Source organism: Trichosurus vulpecula, chromosome 5, assembly GCF_011100635.1.
Source record: "Trichosurus vulpecula isolate mTriVul1 chromosome 5, mTriVul1.pri, whole genome shotgun sequence".
Taxonomy (NCBI): Eukaryota; Metazoa; Chordata; class Mammalia; order Diprotodontia; family Phalangeridae; genus Trichosurus; species Trichosurus vulpecula.
In genome coordinates, this window is record NC_050577.1 from 150,277,756 (window position 1) to 150,303,602 (window position 25,847).

A 25,847-nucleotide genomic window follows, 5' to 3' on the forward strand; every position below is an offset into this window, starting at 1 on the left:
GGGCAGCATAGATTCAGGTGGAAATGGAAGCTCACTTGGGGAGGGGAGTAGGAGGGTAGGAGTTCAGGGTCTCATTTTATAAGGTTTTGGTAACGGACAGATTAACTCTTATACATGCCTCCTTGGGATTAGCCCATTAACATATCCACATGATCTCAGAGTTATCAACAGTAGCTCAGGATTAGCTCATTAGCATAGCCACATCTTCTCAAAGTTTATCCACCAACATTTGGTGGTGAGGATGTCTGGAACTTATTTGAAGCTTGCGAAGCATGGTAGTTAGCAAGACCAAAAGTTCCTTACAATAAGGTCTAACAAGGCTGCCCTGATTTAGTACATAGTCTCAGGATGTGATTTTTAGTTATTATATGATACAGTCTGGCAAATAACTATCATGCTCCTTTGATCTGTGATCTATGGGGCAATCTGTAAGTGATTTCCCGATTGTACTTCTGCAGTTTTAAGTCCTGCTATTTTTACTTTGGCAGGCAGCTAGATGGCATAGTGGATAGAGTGCTGGGCCTGGAGGCAGGAAGACCAGAGTTCAAATTCAGCCTTAAGCACTTACTAGCTGTGTGACCCTGAGCAAGTCGCTTAACCTCTGTTTGTTTTGGTTTTTCCAACTGTAAAATAAAGACCCTAAAGAAGGAAATGCAAACCACTCCATTATCTTTGCCAAGAAAACATACTGGGGTCCCAAAGAATCTCAGACAGACTTAAAAATGACTTAACAATGACAAATTGTTACTTTATCCTGGTTACTTACAAATTTACTATACTAACTAGAAATGGAAGGTGGTCAGTAAACCAGGATAAGATACAATTTTACTACAAGGAGCTTCATCATCTGGCATTCTCTATATCCATGTTGTCCCACTTCTAGTTGCCAACTATACATAAATTTAACCTCCATTAAAATCCTAATTCAAAGATGTTTGATGGTATAGAGAGAATCTTGGATTCTCGAAGGCTACTTCAGGACCTTGCAAGCTCTGGTAGATCTCATTACATGGAAAAATCCTCAAGTACTCGCATCTTTAATACAGAGAGCTCTTCATCAAACCTTTATTATTAGATGTCATCATTATCTTCTTCATTTACATGCTAGTCTCAGTCATGGAAAGAAAAGTCACATCAATGAAACCACAGAAATTTTAGAGTAGTAAAGCATTTTAATCTAAAATTTAATTTTAAACTGAAACTCATTGCAAACTTTCGTTTAAACCCCTTCTTCTTTGTCTCCAGGGCTACAGCTACTCACAGAGGTCAAGTTATATTCAAGGATGCCTTAGCTCAGCAGTTGTGTGAACAAGGAGGTAAGAGTGATTACATTTCAATGTATCTCATCTGTTTTACCTGTGTCCACATTATGCATGGAAGATGCTACAATAGTGCACAGAGGGAACATGTCATTAATATTGCTTGATGGTGATATTTGAAACTGGTATTGGGCTTTTAACATGCTATGTGTTATGGATTTATTTTCTATTATCACTTACACAAAATAAATATACTATATGTATACAGGGTATCCCTAAAGTCTGAACAAAATACATATTTTGAAATATTTGGAATATCAACAGACTTTAGCCTCCTTGACTTCTTTTTCTGGGGTATGCTAAAGGAGAAGGTGTACTCAATGAAAGTCACAGATGCAACACACTTGATTGAACGCATAAAGAGTGAATGTGCTAAAATTGATGCAATGTGGAGTTATTGCATCAAGTTCACATGAATCTTGCAATGTACATCAACCTTTGCATCAAAAATCATGGAAATCATATTGAAGATGTTATTAGTTAATATTCCAATTAAATAAAATGTTGAAAATTGAATTCATTTCATCTCTTGAAAATATGCATTTTTGCCTATGTGTCCAGACTTTAGGAACACCCAGTATATGTGCATATACTTAAGTGAAAACTTAAGTGAAACGCTTTTCCTAATGTCATCTGACACGTGAGGAATTTGTTTTGATAATTTCATAGATGTCTAAGAAACTCATACTACAAAAATGTTAAATATGCAGATCATAACACAAAAAAAGAAATAATCATTCATAATGGAAAAGACACAATATACTTCTGATAAAGTTATGTTGGAAATGAGAATTTTAACAAACTTTTTATCATAGCAAGACGTAGTTCACTTTTAATTTACCAATCAAATTCCATCATAGCTTTATAATTTGTTAAAATTGATCATTATACATTTACTTGTAGTTATCATTGCTAGGGTTGTTTCATCCATGCTATCTTAATTATGTTCTAATACGTTTAATGGGTAATAGTTCCCTAATTTCTATATAAATGTGGCAATGCACCATGAGTCTGTAATAAGTGTACAGTTGACAGCTGCCTTGATTGTGATATCAAATATGCACATAGACATATGAACACATACACATCTTAAAAAGAAACATTGAATGCCAGAGAAACTTTTAGGATGCACTTCAATTTAGAGTTGTACATAGCCACCTACTCCTAAAGCATCCCAACTGGACCATCTTTATAAGTAATTATATTTTCAATGGCCATCTAGTGATTTGATTTATGATTTAGAATGACCAAAAATATTTAAAATTTTGCAATATATTATATGCACAACCCAGTGCTTGGACTTATTGTGGTGGCAAAGGGAAAGGAAAATATCATTAGCCATTGAAAACCTTCTGTTTAATTATTCTCTCCCTCTTATAGGAAATAAAATTTGGGTTAAAAAATACAATGAATAAATTCATATTATTTTCCATGGGATAAAGAAAGCAAAATTGAATAGTGAAAGCAATAAATGCAAAAATAAATATTTTTGTGTCAGAGCAGTAAAACTTGGTAGTTATCTCTAATGTATTTACCATATTCTTATAGATATCTGTGTGTGTGTGTAACTCTAGAATCTTAAAATTCTGTTCATATTTCATGAATATAATGTTTTTAGCAATGCTCTTTTACTGTTTTCTTCTGTTATTTGTAATAAAGCAATGTTAGATTGCTTTTAAGATGGTCTCAATATATTCTAACAGAATATAAAATTATCTTTAATATGAAAAATTTTCTAAATTATTAAAAATCAGTGATACATCAGCTTCAGAGACTGTTAGGCATCTGAAGAAAGGTTTGATTCAGTTCTAATAATAATAACTTCACCTCCAAAAAGCACTTTTCAGTTTATGAAGTGCTACACCCATAATAACTCTGCAAAACAATTCAAATGGTATTCTGATTTTACATAGATTATTAAAGCATAACTAATTTAAATAACTTGTCTAGGGTCCTACATCCACTTAAGCACAATAAGCACTGGAATTTAAATCCAGGTATCTTTTTGCTCCAAGTCTAACTTTCCATATTGACTATATAAACACCAATATTCCCATACCAATTAATTACAAGGACTGTCACAGGAGATACAGAGTTAAATACAACCTAAACCCACCTCACAAAGATTTTATTCCCTGAGAGAGACACTTATATACAAGGAACTATGGAAGGTCAAGGGGAGTCAGGCAAAATTCTTTGAAAAATTTTAGGAGGCAGAGTTTGTTTATAGTTTGAGTTGAATGAAGGATCAGGGCACAAGGATTTATTGTATATGTAACCCCAGTCTCAATGGTCGTTGGTATGGGATGCTCTCCTTATTAATGGAGATTAATGCCCTGTCCTGAGTCTTTTCTTTCAATGACCTGAAGTGGGGTGGGCCCAGTCCAACTTCCCTTTGAAATCTAGAGGCCAAATGTGCCCAGAAAGGGACTTCACACTTGAAGCACTGACTCCAAGGTTACAGAAGAGATCTCCTTTCTTGGCTTTTTGCCCCTCCACTCACTGAAAACAGGACATTCATCTCCACCAATAAGGAGAGAGTCCTATACCAATGGGCTTTGGGATTAGGGTCACATACATTAGTGGATTTTTCTAGTGGCTTGAATTTAGGAGCCTGTTCTATTGTATAAGTAATGTTGAAGTTGGGATTACTTTAAAATTAACACAGCATAATTGATAGGTCACTGGACTTGGAGTCAGAAGGATGTCGGTTCAAATCATCCCCTGGATACTTACTAGTCTGTGACACTGGACAAGTAGCTTTTCTGTGCCTCTGTTTCCTTTACCTATAAAATGGGAAGGAATATAGACTTGATGGCCTGCAAGGGTCTCTTCTAGCTCTAAATCAGTGATCTATGATCCTTTGGGGGGGATATCAGAAAAAGCAATGAAGGGAAAAAAGTTTTGACCAATAAGAAAAAATTTCCCTTACTGAGGTATTTCCTGCTAATATAGTTTACATTGTGATGATCTAATAAGCAAGGTAGCATGTGACAAACACATTATTATGAAGACAATGTAGACCAGAATCAGCAGTTATGCACTACTCAGATTTGTGGTGGTACCTGGTAGATGTGATTCCAATCGTGCTCCAGCCAAGATGAAGAAATAATTTTGTATTAAAGGGAATAATACTTTCTTGAATTCAGGAATTCCGTATAATAAGAATATGATGCTATATTTTAAGATAAGCATGACTTTTTATAATAGTCCTAAGTAATTTTACTAAGGTATTCAATATTATTTTCAAATGGAGTAGTATAATCCTTTTAGGTTATAATAGTTTGCTATGTTATAAGACAGGTCAGAGTCAAATAAAAATTAGAGCCACTAAATCATGCATAAAGGTGTTTATGGGCCATACATTGATTTATTTTGAAAATGTAATATTATCTATGTTTTATTTTGTTAAACATTTCCAAATTACATTTTAATCTGGTTTAGCCTGCTCTTGGGAGTATTGTGGGCTTTAAGTAACTCATCATGTGTTGAAACCTCTGGTATAGAATAGGGATAACTTGTATGAATGAATTAATCAATGAAAATTATTTTATTAAGCATTTACTATGTGCTGAGCACTTTGTTAATCCCTGAGGATACAAACAGAAAAAGTGAAAGTCCTTGCTTTCGACGGACTCACATTCTGATTAAGAAAGTTTAGCTCTTGGACAGAGATTGGGGTCTAGAAGTTCCAAAGGTTCAGAAGCAGGGTAGATGGCAAAGCCCAGGGGTGTTTAGACTGCATCAACAGGTCAGATGACCTTGCCCAGGGGTCTGGAGAGATTAGGGTTCATGGTAAGGCCTGAAGGACTTTAGGAGGCAGTAGCAAGACAGGTGATAAGACCTGATGATTCCTCATCTCATTGAGAAATAGAATTAGGGATTCCCTTCTCATTCATGTCATGTGATCAATCACAGAGCCTGACTAGGCTGGGAAAAGATACAAGGTAGGAAGGGCCTTCCCTCCTCTCCCCCCTCCCAGGGTCGCTGGTTTCCTCCACCTACCTAAGCCTCAGATGGACTGGGCAAGAGAGATGACAAGGGAAGAAGGTCCCCCAGAAATTGTGAGGATTGAAGACAGTTACTAATTTAAAAGTCTCACCTTTACAGAGAGGACACAAAAGAAAGGAAATCAATTTTTAAAAATACAAGAGGCCAATTTGACAAAAAGAACTTGTAATCCTTTATCCCTTGGATAGAAAGGTAGATGGTAAATGACTTCTTCTTGTTTGTCTTTCGTTCTCAAAGAGGACCATGATATCAGGAAGGTGATGCCATGACTTGCAAGTGAATTGTATTCAAGTGCGGGAGGGCTATGCAAAGTTACCAGCCTTACTTTTCTCCTCCAGAGCTGTCTGGGAACCGTGGCCAGATAGAGATCAGAACAACTGGAGATGGCCCCGCAAATGATTTCTTAGAAAAGAAAAGATAACCCTGGTAGACATAATTATAGATACCTGATGTATCTATACAGAGATATTTACATTTGAAAAACTGGTTCTCATTTAGGAGAGAGGTCGAAGGAGACTAAGACTATGGCTGTTTGTCAAAAGTGGAAAATACTATTTCAAAGCTGCGAGATGTCTTTTAGGCAAAGAAAATGACAAATTCTGAAAAAACTTAAAGCAACTTGGAGTTGTTTGTGGGTTTTTTTTGGTAAATTCTAACAACTCCTCTGAGTATTCTTATAAGATATGTAAGCTTCACGAATTGTACTTTTCCATAACTAGGAAATAATCATAATTTATATTTTATAGGGAGATGTTAAGGATGACTCTCTGAGCTAGGTAGTGTACATATCCTCATTTCATAGATGAGTAAACTGAGGCTCAGAGATTTCACCTCATGTATTTGAGTGTGAGTCTATATTTAAACCTAGGTCTCTGGACTCAAAGTCTTTCCATTATACCATATTCATCTAAAAGGGTCCAAGATTAGTGGCTCAAGTTGGAATTCTGGATCCACAAGCAAATGGTTTAGAAAGGATCTTTATTTTGCAAGGCAAAATAAACAGATCTCTCTCTAGCAGAGTAGGGACTCCAAACAGAATGTTGTTTACATGGTGTTTATGTCAAAGCACCAGAGGTTTACAACTTGTACAACATCACCCAGAAAGATAATGGTCTAAAAACTTTCCATTGTAAATATTTCTATGTATACATATTAAATATCTATAATGATATAAGCCCCAGCCTCCTGCTTTTTCAGATTCCCAGTCCAGTTTTCTAGAAACAATCCCTATGATGTATTTTCACTGAAAAATAGATATGTAAGTCTTTGATTCACATACTCATGGAAAAAAAGGAAAGAAATGAACACTGAACAAATTCTGTAATTGTGAAGGCAGAAAAGGTGAGGTTTTGTGACATATCCTTTATCAATAGGCTTTTCATGAAATATTCAAGACAAAGGATACTATACTGAGTCAGATTAGAATGGAAAATTCAAAGGGACTTGAAGAAAATGTGTCGTATTTACAGAATGATTGCACTATTTATAATAGATAACCAAAAAAGCACAGTAGGAAGAGTTGGAACCATATAAAGCCAGTGTCCTTAAAAATGTGTTTGCAGTAAAAACTGTGCTGTTGAAAATGTTTGTAGTAAGACATATGTTGAGATAGACTAATGATGTTACAGCTTCTCACTACTTTTCTATGATAGAATCATAGAATTTTAAATCCTAAACGGACCCCAGAGAACTCTTGTCCAACATGTTCATTTTCCAGGTGAGGAAACTGAAGTTCAGAGTGACTCATCTATTAGTATGACAGCCACAGTTTTCTAAATCCTACATAGTCCAAGGAAGATAATAAATGGCATGTATAGACCTAGCTTTTGTGTGTGAGCTTCTTGGCACATGTCACAACCACACATATAGATGGCTTCACGAGGCCAGATGGTGGGCACCATGGCCTCACAGCCATAGTGTCCTGCAGAGCCCTCAAGGGCTGCTTATCATTTGCAAATGGCTCTAGAATCTTCTGTTGTTGGGTGAGTGAAAGTGGATAGAAAGAGAAGCAAGAGTGGTAGCCAACTCATTTATGGAAAATGTTGACTTCTGCCTGTAAGCTAAACTAAACTCTTTGGCTTTGCCCTAAGTCACCATCACAATAATGAGCAAAAGGCTTGAGAATTGGAGACTGTGTATACCAGTTAAAGTTCTTTGGATCATGGCGTGATATATGATGTATGAACCTCACTGACAGCTAACTGTTTTGGATTTTGTTATCCTTTGAAGAGGGAAAGCTAAAGTTTACTCTCATAGTAACTATGAGAAAAGGACTTGATAGACAAATTGGCAATGTCAAAAAGAGAGGAGTGGGGAACTTTTAAACTTTGTAATTCCAACACACTAAAAGCACCATTTACATAATGTGAATTAAATGTAATTACTTTTGCCAAAGAAATTTGGTATAATCTTTGTTTGGAATGATTTGGTTAGCCAGTAACTTCTATGACTACATTCCCTTGAACATTCCTAGGGCAGCTCATACTTGTTCCAAAATCAGATTCATCTTCCCTCAATTTGTCAGAAATGGATTTTACTGTGCCTGCTTTAGTTGTTTAATTCACACACCATAGTTACTCAATATCCCATGAAATTTTTTTTTATTTTTTTATTATTTTTTTGCAGGGGGGGAGATGGCAGGGCAGTTGGGGTTAAGTGACTTGCCCAAGGTCACACAGCTAGTGAATGTGTCAAGTGTCTGAGACCAGATCTGAACTCAGGTCCTCCTGTCTCCAAGGCCAGTGCTCTACTCACTGCACCACCTAGCTGCCCCCAAAACCACCCATGAAATTTTTTAAATGGATAAAGCTAATAAAAGAGGTCTTTTTCTTAATTTTTCAATGTTTACTACTTCAGAAAGAGAGGAGAGAGTAATGAATCAGGAGAATTCACTTCTACAGCATGTACTCTCTGGGGATTCTGGAAGGAATAAAGAAAGGAAAGGGAATAAGTCTTTATTAAGTACCTACTATTAAGTGCCAGGTATTGTGCTAAGCACAACATATATATTACAGATATCCCTCTAACAACCATGACAATTAGGTGCTATTATTATTATTCCCATTTGACAGTTGGGGAAACTGAAGCAGACGGAGTTTAAGTGACTTGCCCAGGGCCACACATCTAACAAGCGTCAGAGGCTAGATTTGAACTCAGGTCTTCCTAATTCCAGGCCCAGGCTCCCCGGGCTTCCTAATTCCACTGCACCACCTAGCCATCTCTCAGAGTTACAAAAATGTAATAAGACACAAACTCTTCTCTTCAAGGTGCTTGCTATCAAATAGAGGGGATGAGACCTGTACACAAATAGCTGTGATTTAGTGAAGAGAATTGTTCAGTCCATTGCAGGGGGTTTGTGAAAATTAAAGTTTTCGTAAGACAGACAGTGATGTAGTGAATAATAGTGTGTATTTTAATTCAGTACAACAAATTCATCTTAACCTTTATTAAATATCCTATGTCTAGGATGCTAGAGTTAAAAAGACAAAAATGAAACAGTCCTCAAAAGCTTATATAACTCTTACAAGGAAAGGCATAATATCAAAGTTGAGAGGCCCAGAGAGGGAGATGAAGAAGGTAGCACAGGAGGAGAAATTCAAGGCAAAGGATATATTGGGGTTATCAGCAACAGATAGGCAAAGGTACAACTTGGACTTTGAGGGTATGGTGTGACTCAGCCAATGGAGAGGTCCCACTGGGCCTTGAATTAGATCATCTTCAGGCTTGGGCAAAAGGAGTAAAGGGGTCTGTGATTGTTTGAAAGGCTCCTCTTAACTTGATCAAGAGTGCCTGGGTCCAGTCTCACACAATAGGGCCACTTCATCATGATGCAAAAGAAGGTTATTGACTTTTATTTGGAGAGATGGGATGAGAGTTTTTCTCGGGAATGTGGATTGATTTCCCATTCCTGGTGTCACAGGAAAGGAGATACGACTTGGCAATATTACAAGGAGTATGAGAAATTTTCAGCATAGCAAGTTCCAGGTGTAAAAGATTTCGGAAAGGGATGGGGTAAGGAATATCTAAAGCAAAAACATCCTGTCACCCCATTGTATGCCACAGAAAACGAGAAAAGTTTTCTATAGTATCAGAAATGGGTGAAATGGAAAAGGGAGGTGGGACAGCACTAATAAAAATTCAAGAAAGTAGAGGTCACTTTCAGCTGGGGGAAAGTACAGAATTCTTCAAAGAAAAGGAGGCAGGCATCAGAATGGATTTTAGTAAAAATCGATAATAGAAAGGTTTGGGTAAAGATGCTATGAGAATGGACAATAGAGAATAATCCAGTTTGGCATAGTACATAGAAAGTGAGAGGTTTCATTCAAATCAACTTATGTGACTAAAAAGTAAGATCGGGCAATAACTAATGTGGAAGACGCTATTATTGACTGCTAGTGAACTAGGCACTTATCTAAGTGTCCCCAGTGGACCAAAGATGGCATGTGGGTCGTTGTTATTTATCCGGAGGTGATTTAACATATAATTAGACAATCTTCAGTTCCAAAGACTACATACATTTTACCTCGACAGTTTTATGTAGTCTAACAGTCAAAACCCTGAGATTTATATGAGAGAAAAGTTTAACATTAATTTCTTTGAAATACTAAGTAAGAGGGTCTCCATAGCTATTACTATATTTGCTTGATTTTCCGATATTCTGAGGGATTAAATGTAAATTCATTTGTATGCAGTTACAAGGGGCTGCATAAATATTATAAAGACATAAAAATCATAGCTTTGTTCTGCTTTATAAAAACAAACTTCTTGAAAATACAAGGGAGAACAATTTATTTCAGTTTAATAATTATTGGATATTTACATATTGATTGTCCAGAATTGTGTTAGCTAATATTCATCATTATTAACAACATTTACTGTGTGTTCACTGTCCCCCTCCCCCGACACACACACCCTTGAGTAGATCTTTAAATATCTTGGGGTTAATGCAAGCCTTAGTCTCATTCTCATTGAATGAGCAGCCAACCTTCTTTTCTGGTCACATGTGTCCTTGGCAGTGCTCTTTTTGCCTTTACTCACTTAAAAGTCATCAATGGAAACACGCTGCCATCTACTTAGGTCCACCTATTTGCCTTTTGTTTTATTTGTAAATATTTATTCTTCTGCGCAACCATGGAGTATCACTTGGAAAATACTGGCGTTAAAGACATAGGCTTTTGAGGAAGTAAGCAGTTTGGGATCACTGAAATCACTTGGTCAGTGCCCAGAGTGATCCAGCTCTGTCTCTTCCTTTTACTCAGTTCTGGGCCCAGTTCCCAAGCTTTTGGCCTTTTACATTTCTTGGTCCTGATCTATGTATAACTGATTCCAAGGCTGCCTCTCTACATACTAAGCCAGGAGGGCTTTAAGAATACTCAGATTAAGTTAATATTTGTGGACTAAGAACTGTATAATGCTTAACTTCCTCCAGTTCTTTTTCAACGCTTCACTGTCTTTGTGAAAGCCAAAGGAACCCACAAGCCTGAGAGCCATTTTGTGCTTTTTATCCCTTTCACAAGTTTCTGTGTTCCCCAGGCCCCTGTTCTTCACCTGGTGGCTGCCCTTCTTGTGATGAGCCCAATCACATTTGCTTAGGCTGGTCTTTGAACAACATGTAAACAATCCGTTTTGAGGCCATCTTTGCAACCTTTCCCCTATGTAGAACCTCCTTAGGTTTGTTCTCCATTGGCGTCTTCTTACCATGATTAGTCAAGGGAGTTAGACTTTGGGGTGAAACTTAGTCCTAAATGGGGATTATATGGGGGCAGGGAGAAAGCAGAATGAAAATAAGGGAGGGGGCAGGAAAGAAGAGCCAGAGTTGATTACTAGGGAAGAAAAGAAAGGAGGTAAATGCAGGAGATCATAAATTCCTTGAGGGCAAGATCCAATTAAATTTCCCAGTATAGTGGTTTACTCATAGAAGGCTCCCATTAAATATTAGTGAATTAAATTCAAATTTATTTTGCAGTTTTCTATCAAGTATAGTTAAGCTGCAAATTTTGCCACACTTTCCATAACTTGGGTTTCTGGTCTGGCTTTCAGGAGTGTGATCGGAAGGTCAAGGGTAGAAGACACCTTATCCCATAAGGAGAGCCTTTTTCTACCCTAGGGGCAGCCAACTCAATCACCAGCAGGGGCGTGCTTATCTGAACGGCTTTCCCTCGCTGCTCTGACAGTTACTTGCTGGCCATATGTTGCATGGGCTTCGGACTGTGCTACAGCTGCTGCTCCTCCTCCCTTACTCCTGCCCTCAGCACCAGGTCCTGTCTTCTTAAAACTCCCAAAGGTCCAGGCAGCATCTTAGGAAGGGGAATCAGTGCTTCACTGCACACTAATCATACATTCTAAAGATTTATTTTGGTTTTACTTTAATTCCACCCATTTTAAACTATGAGAAATGATAATTACATTAAGTGACAAGAATCAAGGGTGGCAAAAAAACTCATCCCAACCTTAATCCATGGCCCTGTCTATAATTTAACTTGTTTTAAATATTAAGCAATCTTTCATACTAATCATAAGTATATTCTTGAACACATTGAAAACTATTTCTACTCTAAATTTATAACATTTTGGAGGCTTAATTATCATACTTGAAGGTCAAACTGTGCTGTATTGCAATAAAATACAAAAAAAGTAATAAAGGAATTATTCCTGGGGAGATGAAAGTCTAGGTTCATAGCTCATTAAATGGTAACTTCACAGACCGTGTCTAATTTGTCATATTTAGCTCAGGAAGTTTAATACATTTGAATTACAAATTAGGCAAAGGGATACCTGAGGCAAAAATACCTTGGGTCTTTGAATACTATAGAAATTTGGAAGCTATAGCTCTTTCAATATGATACCTTTATTTGTAAGATTTGCCTGTTATTAGACATATTATACTTACTCCAAGGCTGACCCTGGGAAAGGAATTAGCAATATTAACACAAAGCTGGTTAACTGCTTCTTATTTGATCTGAGAATCAATTAGTTGTTATAACTCCCCTCTTGGTTTTGTTTTGGTAGAGACCTACATCCTTTTTATTGGTGACCAGTTTGCTGAAATTTAGCAATAATATTATAAAATACATATCTATATAAAGTAAAGTTTTCTTTACGATAAGTCAGTTCAAAGAAAAACTCATTTATAGTCTTCCGTACGACTAGGAATGATTCTGTTTTTTGTTGATCTTTAGACAGGTTGTCATAGCTCCTTTGAGGTGCCTATATGCTACCTTCTGAGAGGGGAGATAGAGACACACACATATTTTTAAGTTTTTATTAAAACAAATACATAATAAAAGAAAAAGAAACATTATAAACTTATATATTAAAACTTAATTATAAAATAAGAAAAGAAAAAACATGTCATGTGCATAGCAGAACATGAGAGGATTCAAAATATGTAGCAATAAATTTCCATTTCAAGGAAGGCTATGTATTAATTACTACACTTTGTGTTGAGAGCTGTCCATCTTTTCTTTGCTTCCTTGTAGGTTTTCTTTTGTATGTATTTAAATCAATTAAGCTTTGTTCCACTTTCAGCACACGGTTTTGCCCTTGTATGCAAGTTGAAAATAGGAAGAATTTCATCCATATGATTTACTTTAAAATTTGTGCATGATTTAACCCCTCAGGAAAAAAAAGGTATAAAACAATATACTATTCTTCATAGTAGTAGTATTTGCACAGTTCCCCAGGGGATTGACTAGTGAAAGCTACAAAAAACAAAATTGCAACCTCTAGTATCCAAATGGTGTAATAGAAGCAAACTGCTGTGGAACCACAAGCTTTGTAGACTTTTCTTCCCCTATCTTCTAAACAGAGCCACCGTTTTTCCACCCCACGACTTAGAATCTAAAAGATGATTGATTTGCATCTTGAGATCCTGGAGGAAAGGAATTCTTCCACAAATGCAAGTCGTCATTACAAAAACAAAAAGAGCTAAGTTAGTTATTTGAAAGCAGTCTGAATCCTATTCTAAGTTTGGATCTTAAAGGGAGGGATCACAGGATCATAGATTTAAGAGCTGGAGGTGACCCTAGACATCATTGAGTACAACCTCTTCATTTTGCAGATAAAGAAACTGAGGCCCAGAGAAGGGAAATATCTTGCCCAGGGTCACAGAGGTAGTAAGTAGCAGAGCTAGGATGTTAACCTGGATTCTCTTGTCTCAAACTCTATTGCCTTTTCAGGTATAACATACTGCTTCCAGTTACTGCCATTCTTACTGCAATAAGGATTAGATTAAGTTACACATAGTAGACTAGGAATAGAAGGTGTTTTTATAGATAGTGTTTGTAGTATCATTTTATAGTATACTATAAAATGGTATTTACTAATGGGCTGTCAAGAACTATTTAGTAAAAAGAGATATTCCTTTTGGGGGTTTTTGATAAGAACTGATTTTTTTTTAAATTTAACATGCAGCTTAATTTTTTTGCTTCGTTTACACCTATCAATGACTAATAATTCCCACATTCCTTTGACCTTACATTTAAACTAATGACCGTGAAACCTCTTTTAAAGAGATCAGAAAAAGACATATCCTGCTCTGGAAAATTTTGATTTTGTAATTGCATTCCCTCTTTCACCTTATTTGCTCTAGGTCTTTTGGACACTAACCATTTGTGTTTGGTCTTTTCATATCTGCTTCACTTAATAATCTGTATCTTTGTTCTTTCCCTACTAAATTACCTTCTGAAATGACCTTTTCAGAAAAAAAATCTATGACAGGCTCCTTTTTAAAAAAAGGATATCTTGTGATAATTTGTAAATCCTTCTGAGAATAGTACAGCTGCATGAAGAATAACCGTTGTTGCCACATACTTTTCAAAACAAACTTTAGAGTACTTTCTAAAACCAAGGATTCATTGTTTCATGCAATCCCCAATTGCATTGTGCTTTTTTAAAAATCCTTTTTACTTTGTGTGTTTGATAGGAAAATGTAAGCCTGATCCTTGAGTCATTGCGTGGTCTATCAGCAATTTAATAATGTGAAAATTTCATGTGTAGCCAATATTTGAATCAAGCTTAGTTCCACCTGAAATGTGCATCTCTGACTCTTGGAATCCTTACCTCTGCTCAGGTTCATATAATCACCTACTATAGGAGCCCCTTTTCTGATCCCTCCATTTATTAGTGCCCACTCCCAAATACTTTGTATTCATTTTGCATAATTTTGTATTTTCTTATCTGAGTACAAATTGCTCCTCCTTAATAAAGTAGAAATTCCCGGAGGGCAGGAACAGTTTTGGGTTTTTTTGTTTTTTTTTTTTTGTTTTTTTTCTGCTGAGCTTCTCTAGTTTCTCAAGTAATATCTGATGCTTGTGACTACAGTCTGCAGGGTTACTAGTGTTTCTGTTGCTAATCCCAACAGCTTCTTTTCCAGTCTCATCCATCCTGATGTCTCTTTAGACACAGCTGTCCAGCCCCTCCCTTTGCTTCCTCTCTCTTCCCTGGCTTTTTGTGGCACTGCTCTTTTGTGATTCTCTTCATGGCCCTTTTCTGTTCTCCTTCTATATTTTACCCTTTGTGATCTAATCAGTTCCTATAGATTCAACTATCATCTGTAGCCCACATCTACACCTACAGCTATCATCTCTCCTCACCTATGGATCTTCATCTCCAATGGTATATTAGATATCTCCACCTCAATGTCTCATAGACATCTCAAAGTCAACATGTCTAAAACTGAATTCATTGTCTTTTTTCCCTCCAAACCTTCCTCCTCATTTCCCTATTTTATATAGAGCACCAACATTCTCCCATTCACCCAGCATTTATTACATGCCTATTATGTGCCTGAGACAATGCTAGGCACTGTGGAAATACAAGGACAGTAATGAAACAGTCTCTGCCTTCACAAAGCTACATTCTTTTCAGGAAGTGATGAAAAATGTGACCCACCTCCTAACAGAGACACGATGAATTCAGGGTATAGTAGGAGACATATTTTTTTGGATGTGGGCAATGCAAGAATTAATTTTTTCTTGACTATGCATATTTGTTATGAGTGTTTTGTTTCCCTTTTTGTGTGGAGAAAATAGATTTTTGTTAATAAAATTGTTAAAAATAAACATTCTATTGGAGAAATTTTGTATATAACATAAATATTATATATATATATATATATATATATACACAAGATAATTTGGAAGGGGAGGCACTAGCAGCTGGTATGATCAAAAAGATTTCGTAGAGAAAGTGGTTCTTTTATAAAAAATTTATTTCTTTTTAGTTTTCAACATTCACTGTTATAAAATTTTGAGTTCTAAATTTTTCACCTCCCTCCCCTCCCCAAGATGGCATGCAATCTGATATAGTTTATACATGTACAATCATATTAAACATATCTTCACATTAGTCGTGTTGTAAAGAAGAATCAGAACCAAGGGGAAAAACCACGAGAAAGAAAAAACAACAACAAAAAAAGAAAATAGTATCCTTTGATCTGCATTCAGACTCCATAGTTCTTTCTCTGGGTGTGGATGGCATTATCCATCAAGAGTCTTTTGGAATTGTCTTAGATCATTGTATTGCTAAGAAGAGCTAAGACTATCAAAGTTAGTCACTGCACAATGTGGCAGTTGCTGTGTACAATATTCTCCTGGGAGAGAGTGGTTCTTGAGATGGATTTTGAGGAAAATGGGATTCTAAGAGGTAGAAGAATGAATTCAAGCCATAAGGGAAAGATAATGCAAAGATTGTAAATTGCAAAATAGGTGCTAACCTTCACCAATGAAGGTCTTTCCTTATCAGGAATTCTCAGCTTCAAATCACAATCCTATGTCTCTCCCTTCTCCAAATTTGTATTTACTTATCTGTAGGCATGTCATATCCTTCCAGTAGAATATGAACTTCTTGAGGTGGAATGTCTTTTGTGTTTCCAGTCCCTGGCACATAGAATTATATTAATAAATGTTTATTGATTGAGATTTGAAAGGAATAAACAGATACTAAGGTACTGTGGGAATTCTGAGAAAGGAAAGATCAATGGGAAAATCCTACTAGAAATTAGAGATGCAACTAGTGTCTGAATCACCACATTTATCAAAAACAAAAGGTGTGCAGTGATGATTCTGTAAATATTTTATTTACTTACCTATACTCATAAACCTAGAGATGAGGAACTGTTTCTATGGGATACTTGCCACCAGTCTTTCTGTATTTATTTCACTCATTTTAATTTCTCATCTTTGTAGTTTCATCCCCCTTGGGTAGCTATTAATAATTTATTTCACTATTTACCCTGTAAATAAAGGAGAACCCATTTACAGCACCAGCTTTCAAGGATAAGACTACCAAATGTGTTGTGTAATATGTTAATTAAGGATTTTAGTACATTATATAGTATTGTATACTGATGTATTTAATATATGAAGCTTGTGTATCAGAAGATTTTTATCTGACCAAATATGGATTTGTTTTGGTGAACCATTTCATATCAAGAATGTATGTTATTATAACCATATACTGTTAGATAAAATAAATAAAATACAAAATCATATGTGTAAATATTTTAGGGTACTTTATCACTTTCACTTAAATTTTCTTTAAAAGTTCCTGAGAATTTATTTATTAGTAACAACCAGCCTAGGTTGTTTAGTTATCTTTATGCTTAATATAAAATTAAACTTTTCTTTTGCTAAACATCTTTAACTTTATTTTTCTTACTTTTTCTTGTTTCAGCTCCAACAGAAGCCACTCTGCATCCACATCTTGGTAAGTATTTAAGAGCTAAGTACCATGAACTTTATTACATATTTTATTCTGCAAGATCCATCTCTAACTTTTGGCATTCTTTCTACACTCTCTCTTCTCTGAATTCCTATAGCACTCTGCCTGTCTTGTACAGTCCCATTGTTGGTTGTGTATTGTGTTATCTTGTTCTATGTGTGGTGAGCCTTGCCTCCTGACTAGACAGCCTGTCCCAATTAGAAGGTACAGTGTGACACTTGATTTTCTCTTCCTTAACTCTTTACTCAAATAGAGCTCCTGCCCAGGTTCTCTTTAAATAGAGAATCTACCAGAGGTTATCTGGTCATCCTTGATAAAGTAGGTGTCTATCCAGTCTCAGAAATCTTTAGAAACCTTTGAAGTAAGAAGCAGCCCTGGAGATTTATAAGATGCATTAATTTGGAGGTATGCAGCCAGATGATACAGTGGTTAAAGCTCCAGACCTGGAGTCAGGAAGACTCAAGTTCAAATGTGACCTCAGACACTTACTTACCCAATGTGTAACCCTGAGTGAGTCACTTAACCCTGTTTGCCTCAGTTTTCTTATCTGTAAAATAAGGTGGAGAAGGAAGTGGCAAACCATTCCAGTATATTTGCCAAGAAAACCCCAAATAGGGTCATGAAGAGTTGGACACGACTGAAATGACTGAACAACAAAAATTCATGTCATGTTTTGATTCCAGGTGTGCCCTGGAATGGGGGAACACAATGGACAGCTTTCACCAGTGCTTACCTCAATGTCTAAACATGAAATTAAATAGGGTTTGCCATGGTGCAGAGATATATTCAAAAAAGAAATGAATTCTTTTTTATTGATGATTTAAATTTTTTCTTTTTTTGTTATCTTAATTTATTTTTAGTTTTCAACATTCACTTCCAGAAGATTTTGAGTTCCAAACTGTCTCCCCATCTTTCCCCTTCCCTCCCCTCAAGACAGCCTGCATTCTGACCACCCCCTCCCCCAATCTGCCCTCCATTCTATCACACCCCCTCCTTCTCTTATCCCCTTCCCTTCTATTTTTCCTGTGGGGCAAGATAGATTTCTATACCCCATTACCTGTATATCTTAAGAAATGAATTCTTAACAGAAGAATCAATATGGCTATTTCTTTGAAGGAGAAGGTGAAACAATGTGTAAGGTCCTCTTAGAGGTGCCTTGTTAAACAATTAAATCATTTCATTTTTATCACAATCCTTTAGTACCAACATGGACACTTTGCCCTTTTTAACAAAGGGAAAAATAACAGCTTAAGCATTAACCACTGAATTTTGCAAAATAACAGGCATTCATCATGAGCTAAAAATGTGATTTAGTGGTAGTTGTTTTCTGAATAGCTTCCTACACTATCCTACTTCAGAGATGAAAACTGTAGTCCTAATGGGTTTGCATCTCCTTAGGTAGTTACCACTATGGGACTTTTCACATGGGTCAGTTATTTGCCTTTTAGGCTTTTGCTTTGAACCTTTAAGTCCAATTAATTTATTTTTTTCTTTTTGGAAAATCTGCCTCTGGAAGCCCTACTTTTATGTATGCTATAGCTTTGGGGCTTCTTTAATTTGGCAGACAAACTTAGATGCTTGGAATCCCTGCTTTTTGGCAACAAGAGAAATATGGTGACCCTGAGAGGCCCAGCCTTGGCTTTGCTAGGTTGGATATTTGAGAGAGTTGAAGACCGGGTACTTCATTCAACTTATCTTATTGCTGAGAGACATGATTAATCCATTCCCACGTGCAAAATAAATCTTTATTTGCTGCCAGTGCAAATTCCCATTCTACCTGTTCCTGTACCTCCAAGCATTCATCTCAATACAGGCTGATTCACTAGTTGCCATTTACTTCATTATATGTTAACTTGCTGAAATGCCTAGAGTAAAAGCAAAGAGTGTTTTAAAAAGCATCTCCACAGTGTATTAAATATGAAAATATTGCCCAATGAGTTTAAACTATGCCTTCTGGTATTCAATAATAATTCTAAATTCCTAGTGACTTTATTATTATTATTGAGAGTTATTTGTTAATAAGAAATCATTTTAGAGTATATAAAAGATGAAAAATTTATTTTTCTATTGTTTTAATTCAAAGTAACTAAAGAAGTTTTGTTTAACAAAGACTTGGGCTCACAAATCACCATAAATGAAATAAATGAGGTAATTTTTAAATGAGTCATTTTTTTTAATTGTGAATACACATGTGAGCATGGATGGAGGGATGGTGTTGAAGTCAAGAAGGCCTGGCTTTAAGCGTTTCCCTCTGAGACATGCTGGCTGTGTGATCACGGGGAAGTCATGTGTTCTGTCTGAGATAGATCTCAGATGAGCCGCTGACCTGCACTGGTGGAGGGGGTCCTCCACAAAGGAGTTTCCTACATTTCATTGAATAGTGTGTGTCCAGACCGGACCTGCTGTCTCTTTTTATTTAAAAAAAAGCCACTGGACCTGTGACTTCCTTGTTATGGAGGAGTCCCAAGTGAAAAAGCTCCCCAAACCAATTACAAAGCCCCATTTCTGTAATGTGGAGTTTTAGAGAATTGTCTGGTGTACTGAGAGGTGAAGTGACTCTCCACACAGAGCTAGTATTTTGTATTAAGGGCAGAGCTTGGGAGGAAAAATGTGTGCATCTATGTGTGTATGTATATGTACATATGTATATATAAATATACACATATATACATGTTATACATATACTAATTCACACATATACATATATACATACATACACCCATAGACTCATAAATACATATATATGTGTGTGTGTGTGTGCGTGTGTGTGTGTGTTTGTGTGTGTGTGTGGGGAGAGAGAGAGAGAGATCACGCAGTGGATAAAGCTCCAGATCCAGAGTCAGGAAGACTCACCTTTATGAGTTCAAATCTGGTCTTAGACACTTACTAGCTGTGTGACCCTCGGCAAGTCACTTAACCCTGACATTTGACCCACTTAACCTTAAACCTAGTTTCCTTATCTATAAAAGCAGCTGGAGAAAGAAATGTCAAACCACTCTAGTATCTTTGCCAAGAAAATCCCAAACGGGGTCATGAAAAATCAGATATGACTGAAAAATGAACAACACACGTACACATACATACATGTGCAATATATATACACACCCATATATGTAATGCATATAGACATGTGTACCTAGATGTATGTGTTTATGTACATACACAGTATGTCTTTATATATGTATGTTTGTGTATGCATACATCTATACGTCATATTCCTCTGAGTTCAAAAGAAAAAATAAGCTATATTAATAAGTCAATTTTCCTTTTTGGTTTGGATCTGCGAGCAAAGGTGGAGAACTGTAAGGAATGATAAACCAAAATAGATTACTCATATGAAAATCATATGTATATCTATGCTATACTGCTAGTGACCTACAGAACCTTTTTATCAGAGCTTAGGTATTTGGCTATATAATAAGTTATAGTGATATTTAATGAGATCCAAAATGGAAAAATCCCCTGCAACACAGAAATAACATGTAAAAGTTAATGATAGTTGAAATCAGTGTGACTTTTCTTTATCTTACGTAGTGGGACTTATTTTCACCAGGAATTACAGATGAATTCACGGGGGGGCAGAAGTGTGTACACACATATATGCATATATATATATATATGCATATATGCACACATACATATATAACACATATTTTTAATATTTATGTGTGTATTTTTTCCTATAATTAATTTTCTCCTGTCGACTCAAAGGAAAATATCAATAATGTTTTACCTTGCAAGAAATCATACATTTTGAGCCATCTTAATAACAAGAAATTAATGAATCATAGAGTATAAGGAAGAAAATAAAAGGAGCTTTAGAGGTGGATAATAGAAGCAGAATGTTGCATCAGAAAGAACATTAGCTCAGGAATCTGAGGATCTGGGTTCTTATGTTACTTCTGGTGATTACTACTTGTCTAACTTTGAGCAAATCATTTGGGCCTGGTTGCTCGTCTGTAAAATGAAGGATCGGACTATACAACCTCTGAGTTGTATAGTCTCTGAGTCTCTTCCCAGGTATAGATATGATTTTAGTTGAAAATGGACAGTTGGAGGATTAAGACTTCCTTTAGACAGCTTTGAGAATGAGTGCCTCCTGGTGTGCACTCCTGGAACTGCTAGTGTTGCCAAGGGTTAGATAAGAGCTGCGAGGGATCCAGTAACATTGAGTTCTTCCTACCCTTGACTTCTGTGAGATAGTAATTTGGAAGGTGATTTTTTTAACTTGTTTGTTTTTTTCATTGTAAGTTTCCCCCAAAGTCTTAGTTAAATACATCTGGACTGACAGAATCAGAGAGACATCTGTGTTCTGGGAACTCTGGGCTTAGTGATGGCAGGAAATTAACATATTATTATTTATATTGTTACACATGTCCTTTTACTTGCAATTAAGAAACACATTTAATTTTAGCAATGGCAACAACACACTGTCAGTTCTGCTTAGCAAAGTAGATCGATGTAGCATAACAACTTTCAATACCACTCTATTTATTTCTGTTTTAGCTGAAATACATAGTGACAGTGTTATCTTGCGAGACGACTTTGACTCATACCACCAGCTGGAACTGAATCCAAATATATGGTAAGTTGCACAATTGTGATTCGATGTGTTTTGTTTCCCATTGAGAAAGATATTGAAGACTCTTTTAATTCAGTTCAACGAATATACCTGTGATGCATGTACTTTTAAAAGTATCTGTTCAAAATCCAATTCCTGTTCGGAATCAGCGAGAGCTATGAAAGCTATAGAGCTAACATAGATAGTGTGGTGTTTTCTACCTTGATATCTCTAAAATATGTGATGGAAACCCAACTGGGATAATCATTGTCATAGCTAGTATTCACGTAGTGCTTTAAAATATTCTCATCTAATCCTCACAAGAACCCTGCAAGGTAGGTCCTGTTAGTATTATTCCTTATTTTGCAGATGAAGAAACAGAGGCTGAGAGGGGTTAAGTGACTTGCTCTTAGGCATCAGACTGCTAAGAAGAAGGGCAGGATTTTAACTCAGGCCTTTCTGATTCCAAGACTGTCATTTTTAGGCATTGTACCACTTAGCTGCCTTTGCCATTAACAGGGAAATTAGGAAGAAGGGAGGACTGGGGGAGAAAAATAATGAGTTCGGTTTTAGGTTACTTGTTTAATTTATCTACAATACAACTAGTTTAAGATATCCAATAGGCAACTAAGGGGGTAAACTTAAACAGAAGTTAAAAATCAATAGAATTTAACAATGTCATTTTACTCTATTATTGTCTTCTGAAAGAATTTTTTTAATAAGTTGAAAAATTCTCATTGAAAAAAGATTCAGTCAGGATTCTGTAATTCTCTTGGAAACTTGATATTTTCTTTCATAGTCCATTAATACAGATATTATCGTAGGATTTGTTCCTTTCAAGGCAGGTTCATTTTAGTAAGGGTAATTTGTTTTGGTAAAGGGTGGGTTTTTTTGGTATATACAAGTTTACTCTCATGTGATTCAAATTCAGTTTTTTTATCTATGAAGAGAAATTGATTTTCTTTCATCTATGTTTATGACTAATTCTAATGTATGTCTTGACCAATATTATGGATTTGGTGCCTTTTTGCTCAAGCCATGATTTTTTTTCAACTTCTTTAACCTAGCCTCCCCCTCTCCCACCAAAACCTATTATATTTGAGATTACAGTATTCCTGTCTTTAGTATCTCATGTGCTTTGTGCTACATGTTCTAATGGCATATTACCTTTTATCACCCACAACATCCCTTCCCCATCTTTAAGGTCACAATAGAACCTGAAAAAACTCTTTATCTTTGCAAGATTATTTAGTTTGATGGATTTGTGATGAGGCCCAGAACTATGCATGATGGGGAACTTATTACCCCTCAGCCTAAGTGTAAGTGAAAATCATTTCCTTTGCTAGTTCATATGTCTGATGTCCTCCCGAGCTATAACAGACAAATGAAAATGAAAGAAGTTTTAGAATGGAAGGCATGAAAAGAATACTAAATCAGGGCAAAATTCTATAAAGGAGAAGAAAACAAACTATCCAAATTCCTTAATAAAGCCTCATTTTCTCTTGTTTTGAATGTAATATGCAGTCTAGCCTGGAATGGACATTGTAAACTTTCTAAGGTCAACAAAAACATTTCTCAGAGTTGGGTATGATAACAAAGCATTTTCAGCAAAGTACCATCAACTCTCTATTAAACCAAAACAAAATTTCTCCTAAATTCTTAGAGCCTTCTCATTCTAAAGAATCCAAGATGTTTCCCTCTCAGGCATCGATTAATAATCAGTAAACATTTATTAAGCACCTACTATGTGCCAGGCACTGTGCTAAGCATTGGGAATATAAAAAGACAGTCCCTGCCCTCATGGAGCTTACAGTTTATTGAAGTGTACAACATACAAACAAATATGAACAAAGCAAGCTATATAAGGGATTAATAGGAAATAATTAAAAGACAGAAAGCACTGGAATTACGAGAGGTTAGGGAAGTCATCCTGTAGAAGGTAGGTTGTGATTTGAGACTCAAAGGAAGCCTTAAAACCCCGAGAGAAGAGAGTATCAAAGCAGAGAGTGTTCAACAGTGTTAAAAACTGCTGAGAGGTCAAGGCAAATGAGGTTTGAGAAAAGGTTACTGAATTTAGCATCTAAGAAGTCATTAGTATCTTTGGAGGGAGAGTTTTGGTGGAATGATAAAATTGAAAGCCAGATTGTAAGGGGTTAAGAAGAGAGTGAGAGGAGAGAAAATGGAGGCACCGATTGTAAATGGTCTTTTTTTGGAGGCATTTAGGTATAAAGGGCAGAAGTATTGGATGGTAATGGGAATTGAAGGATCAAGGGAGGGGTTTTGGGGGGGATAGTGGAGACATGGGCATGTTTGTAGGCAGTAGGAAATGAACCAGTAGAGAGGGAGAGATTGAAAATAGATTAACGAGTGTGGATGACAGAGGGGGCAATCTGTTGGAGGAGACAGACGGAATTGGGATCACTTAACCAAGTTGAGGTAGCATTGTTAAGGAGTAAGGGCATTTCATCATGTGAAATGGGATGATTGAAGAGAAGGAAGTAGAAGGCACCTGAGTGATGAGGAAAAGGGAGTTCATGAGTAATAGCTTCAATTTTTTCTGTAAAATATGAGGCAAGGTGCCAGCTGAGAGAGTGAGGGTAGTGGGACAGCATAGGAGGTTTGAGGAGGGACGAAAAGGTTTGGAAGGAAAAACTAAGTGGGTTAGTGGGTTGATAAGGGAGGTGTAGTAGCATTGCCTAGCAGTAGTGAGGACTCAGTTGAAGGTATATGACATAAATCTGTAGCACACCCAGTCTGAATGGTTGCATGATTTTCTCCACTTTAATTCAGCAGCCCGTGTATAGACACTATTTTAACTTGGCTCATTCTACAGCTTACATGTTTTAATCCTTTAACAATATTGTGATCCTCTTTCCTCTCATGAAAGTACAGTGAAAAGTTTCATTCCTTCTGTTGAGAGAATAGAAGAAAAATTATCCCCTTTGGTTTGGAAGTGGAATGGCTTTGTATGAGATCCCTCTGCCTGAGCTATACTGTACAAAACAATAGCGAAGTGCTTGGGTGTGCTAGTGGCCAAACAATCATACCTTTTGCTTTTGAGGAAAAAATTATTAAATGATTCTGCAGAAGTGAAAAATATGTTAAAATGTATTTTTGTGGAAGTACAAATCAAGAAACTAGGGTTATGTCTACATGTTGCCAAAAGGATCTGCTGATTTATTTCTCAGTTCAGTCATACAGCTCATTACATTACCTCATATTGACACAAACTAATGTCTATAAAAGTTAATTTCCTAAGTCTTCAGAACTTCCAAGATCCAAGCAAAAGTCTTATACACGTAGTAGATGCTTAGGAAATGTATATTGATTGGGTAAGGCTTTCTAATATATTAAACTGCCTTGTTTGAAGTTACTAAGTAGAAGAAATGTTACGAGTTTAAAAAACATGTGTCCTCATTCTTCCACAAAATCCCCTCTTCCCCTCTCCTTTCCCCCATTTTTACTCTCTTTTTTCCTTCCCCTTCCTTCCCCCTCCCTCCCTTCTTCTGCCCAAAGGACCAGTTTTCTTTAGTCTGGTACACAGACATAGACTCTTCTCCTAACTCTAGCTGGTGCTTTCACTCACCTGAATATGCCATCGGACCAAATGCAATAGTAAGAGGAAGGAAGAAAATGGAAAAAGCATTAACTACCTACAAGGTGCCAGGTTTTTTGTTAAACACTTTACAAATATTATCTCAGTTCATCCTCATGACAACCTTCGGAAGTAGATGCTCTTATTACCCCCACTTTGCAGTTGAGGAAACTGGGGTAGATGGGTTAAGTGACTTGCCCAGGGTCACATAATTAGTGTCTGAGGGGTTTTTTTGAGCTCAGCTCTTCCTGACTCCTGTCTTATCTACTATGCTACTGAGCTGCTGCAGAGAGTCTAAGTGGATTTTCACCACTCCCGGAAAACAATTTTCATCTCCTCCTTCCTGCCTTTCTCCTAATAAGGGAGCATTTATTAAGAAGAAGCTAAGTCCAAGCCACTGTGCCCCTGCCCTTCAGTATCTTCATAGTTATGTAGTGGCAGTCAAAGAATAACAGATAGGAAGACAAAAACCTGAGATGTCTCAATTCAGTTCAATTCAAATGAGTTCAGTTCAACAAACATTTATATTAATCATTTAGTTCATGTGAAGCATTATACTCCACTCTGGAATTTCAGGAACAGTATCTCTCTATTACTAGCATCAATGTTTCATTCAATCTCAATGATACTGCTTTTCAAG

The 25,847-nt window shown here is 36.4% G+C and overlaps 1 protein-coding gene across 2 annotated transcripts in view; it reads left to right on the forward strand.

The window, feature by feature from the left end:
* Positions 1 to 25,847, forward strand: part of RELN (reelin) — a 560,642-nt gene that overhangs the window by 217,354 nt on the left and 317,441 nt on the right. For both annotated transcript variants that reach the window (XM_036762107.1, XM_036762108.1), the window contains exons 4-6: positions 1,246 to 1,316; positions 17,004 to 17,036; positions 21,558 to 21,636. In XM_036762107.1, coding sequence (XP_036618002.1) covers positions 1,246 to 1,316; positions 17,004 to 17,036; positions 21,558 to 21,636 — 183 coding nt within the window. The remainder of the gene's footprint in view (positions 1 to 1,245; positions 1,317 to 17,003; positions 17,037 to 21,557; positions 21,637 to 25,847) is intronic.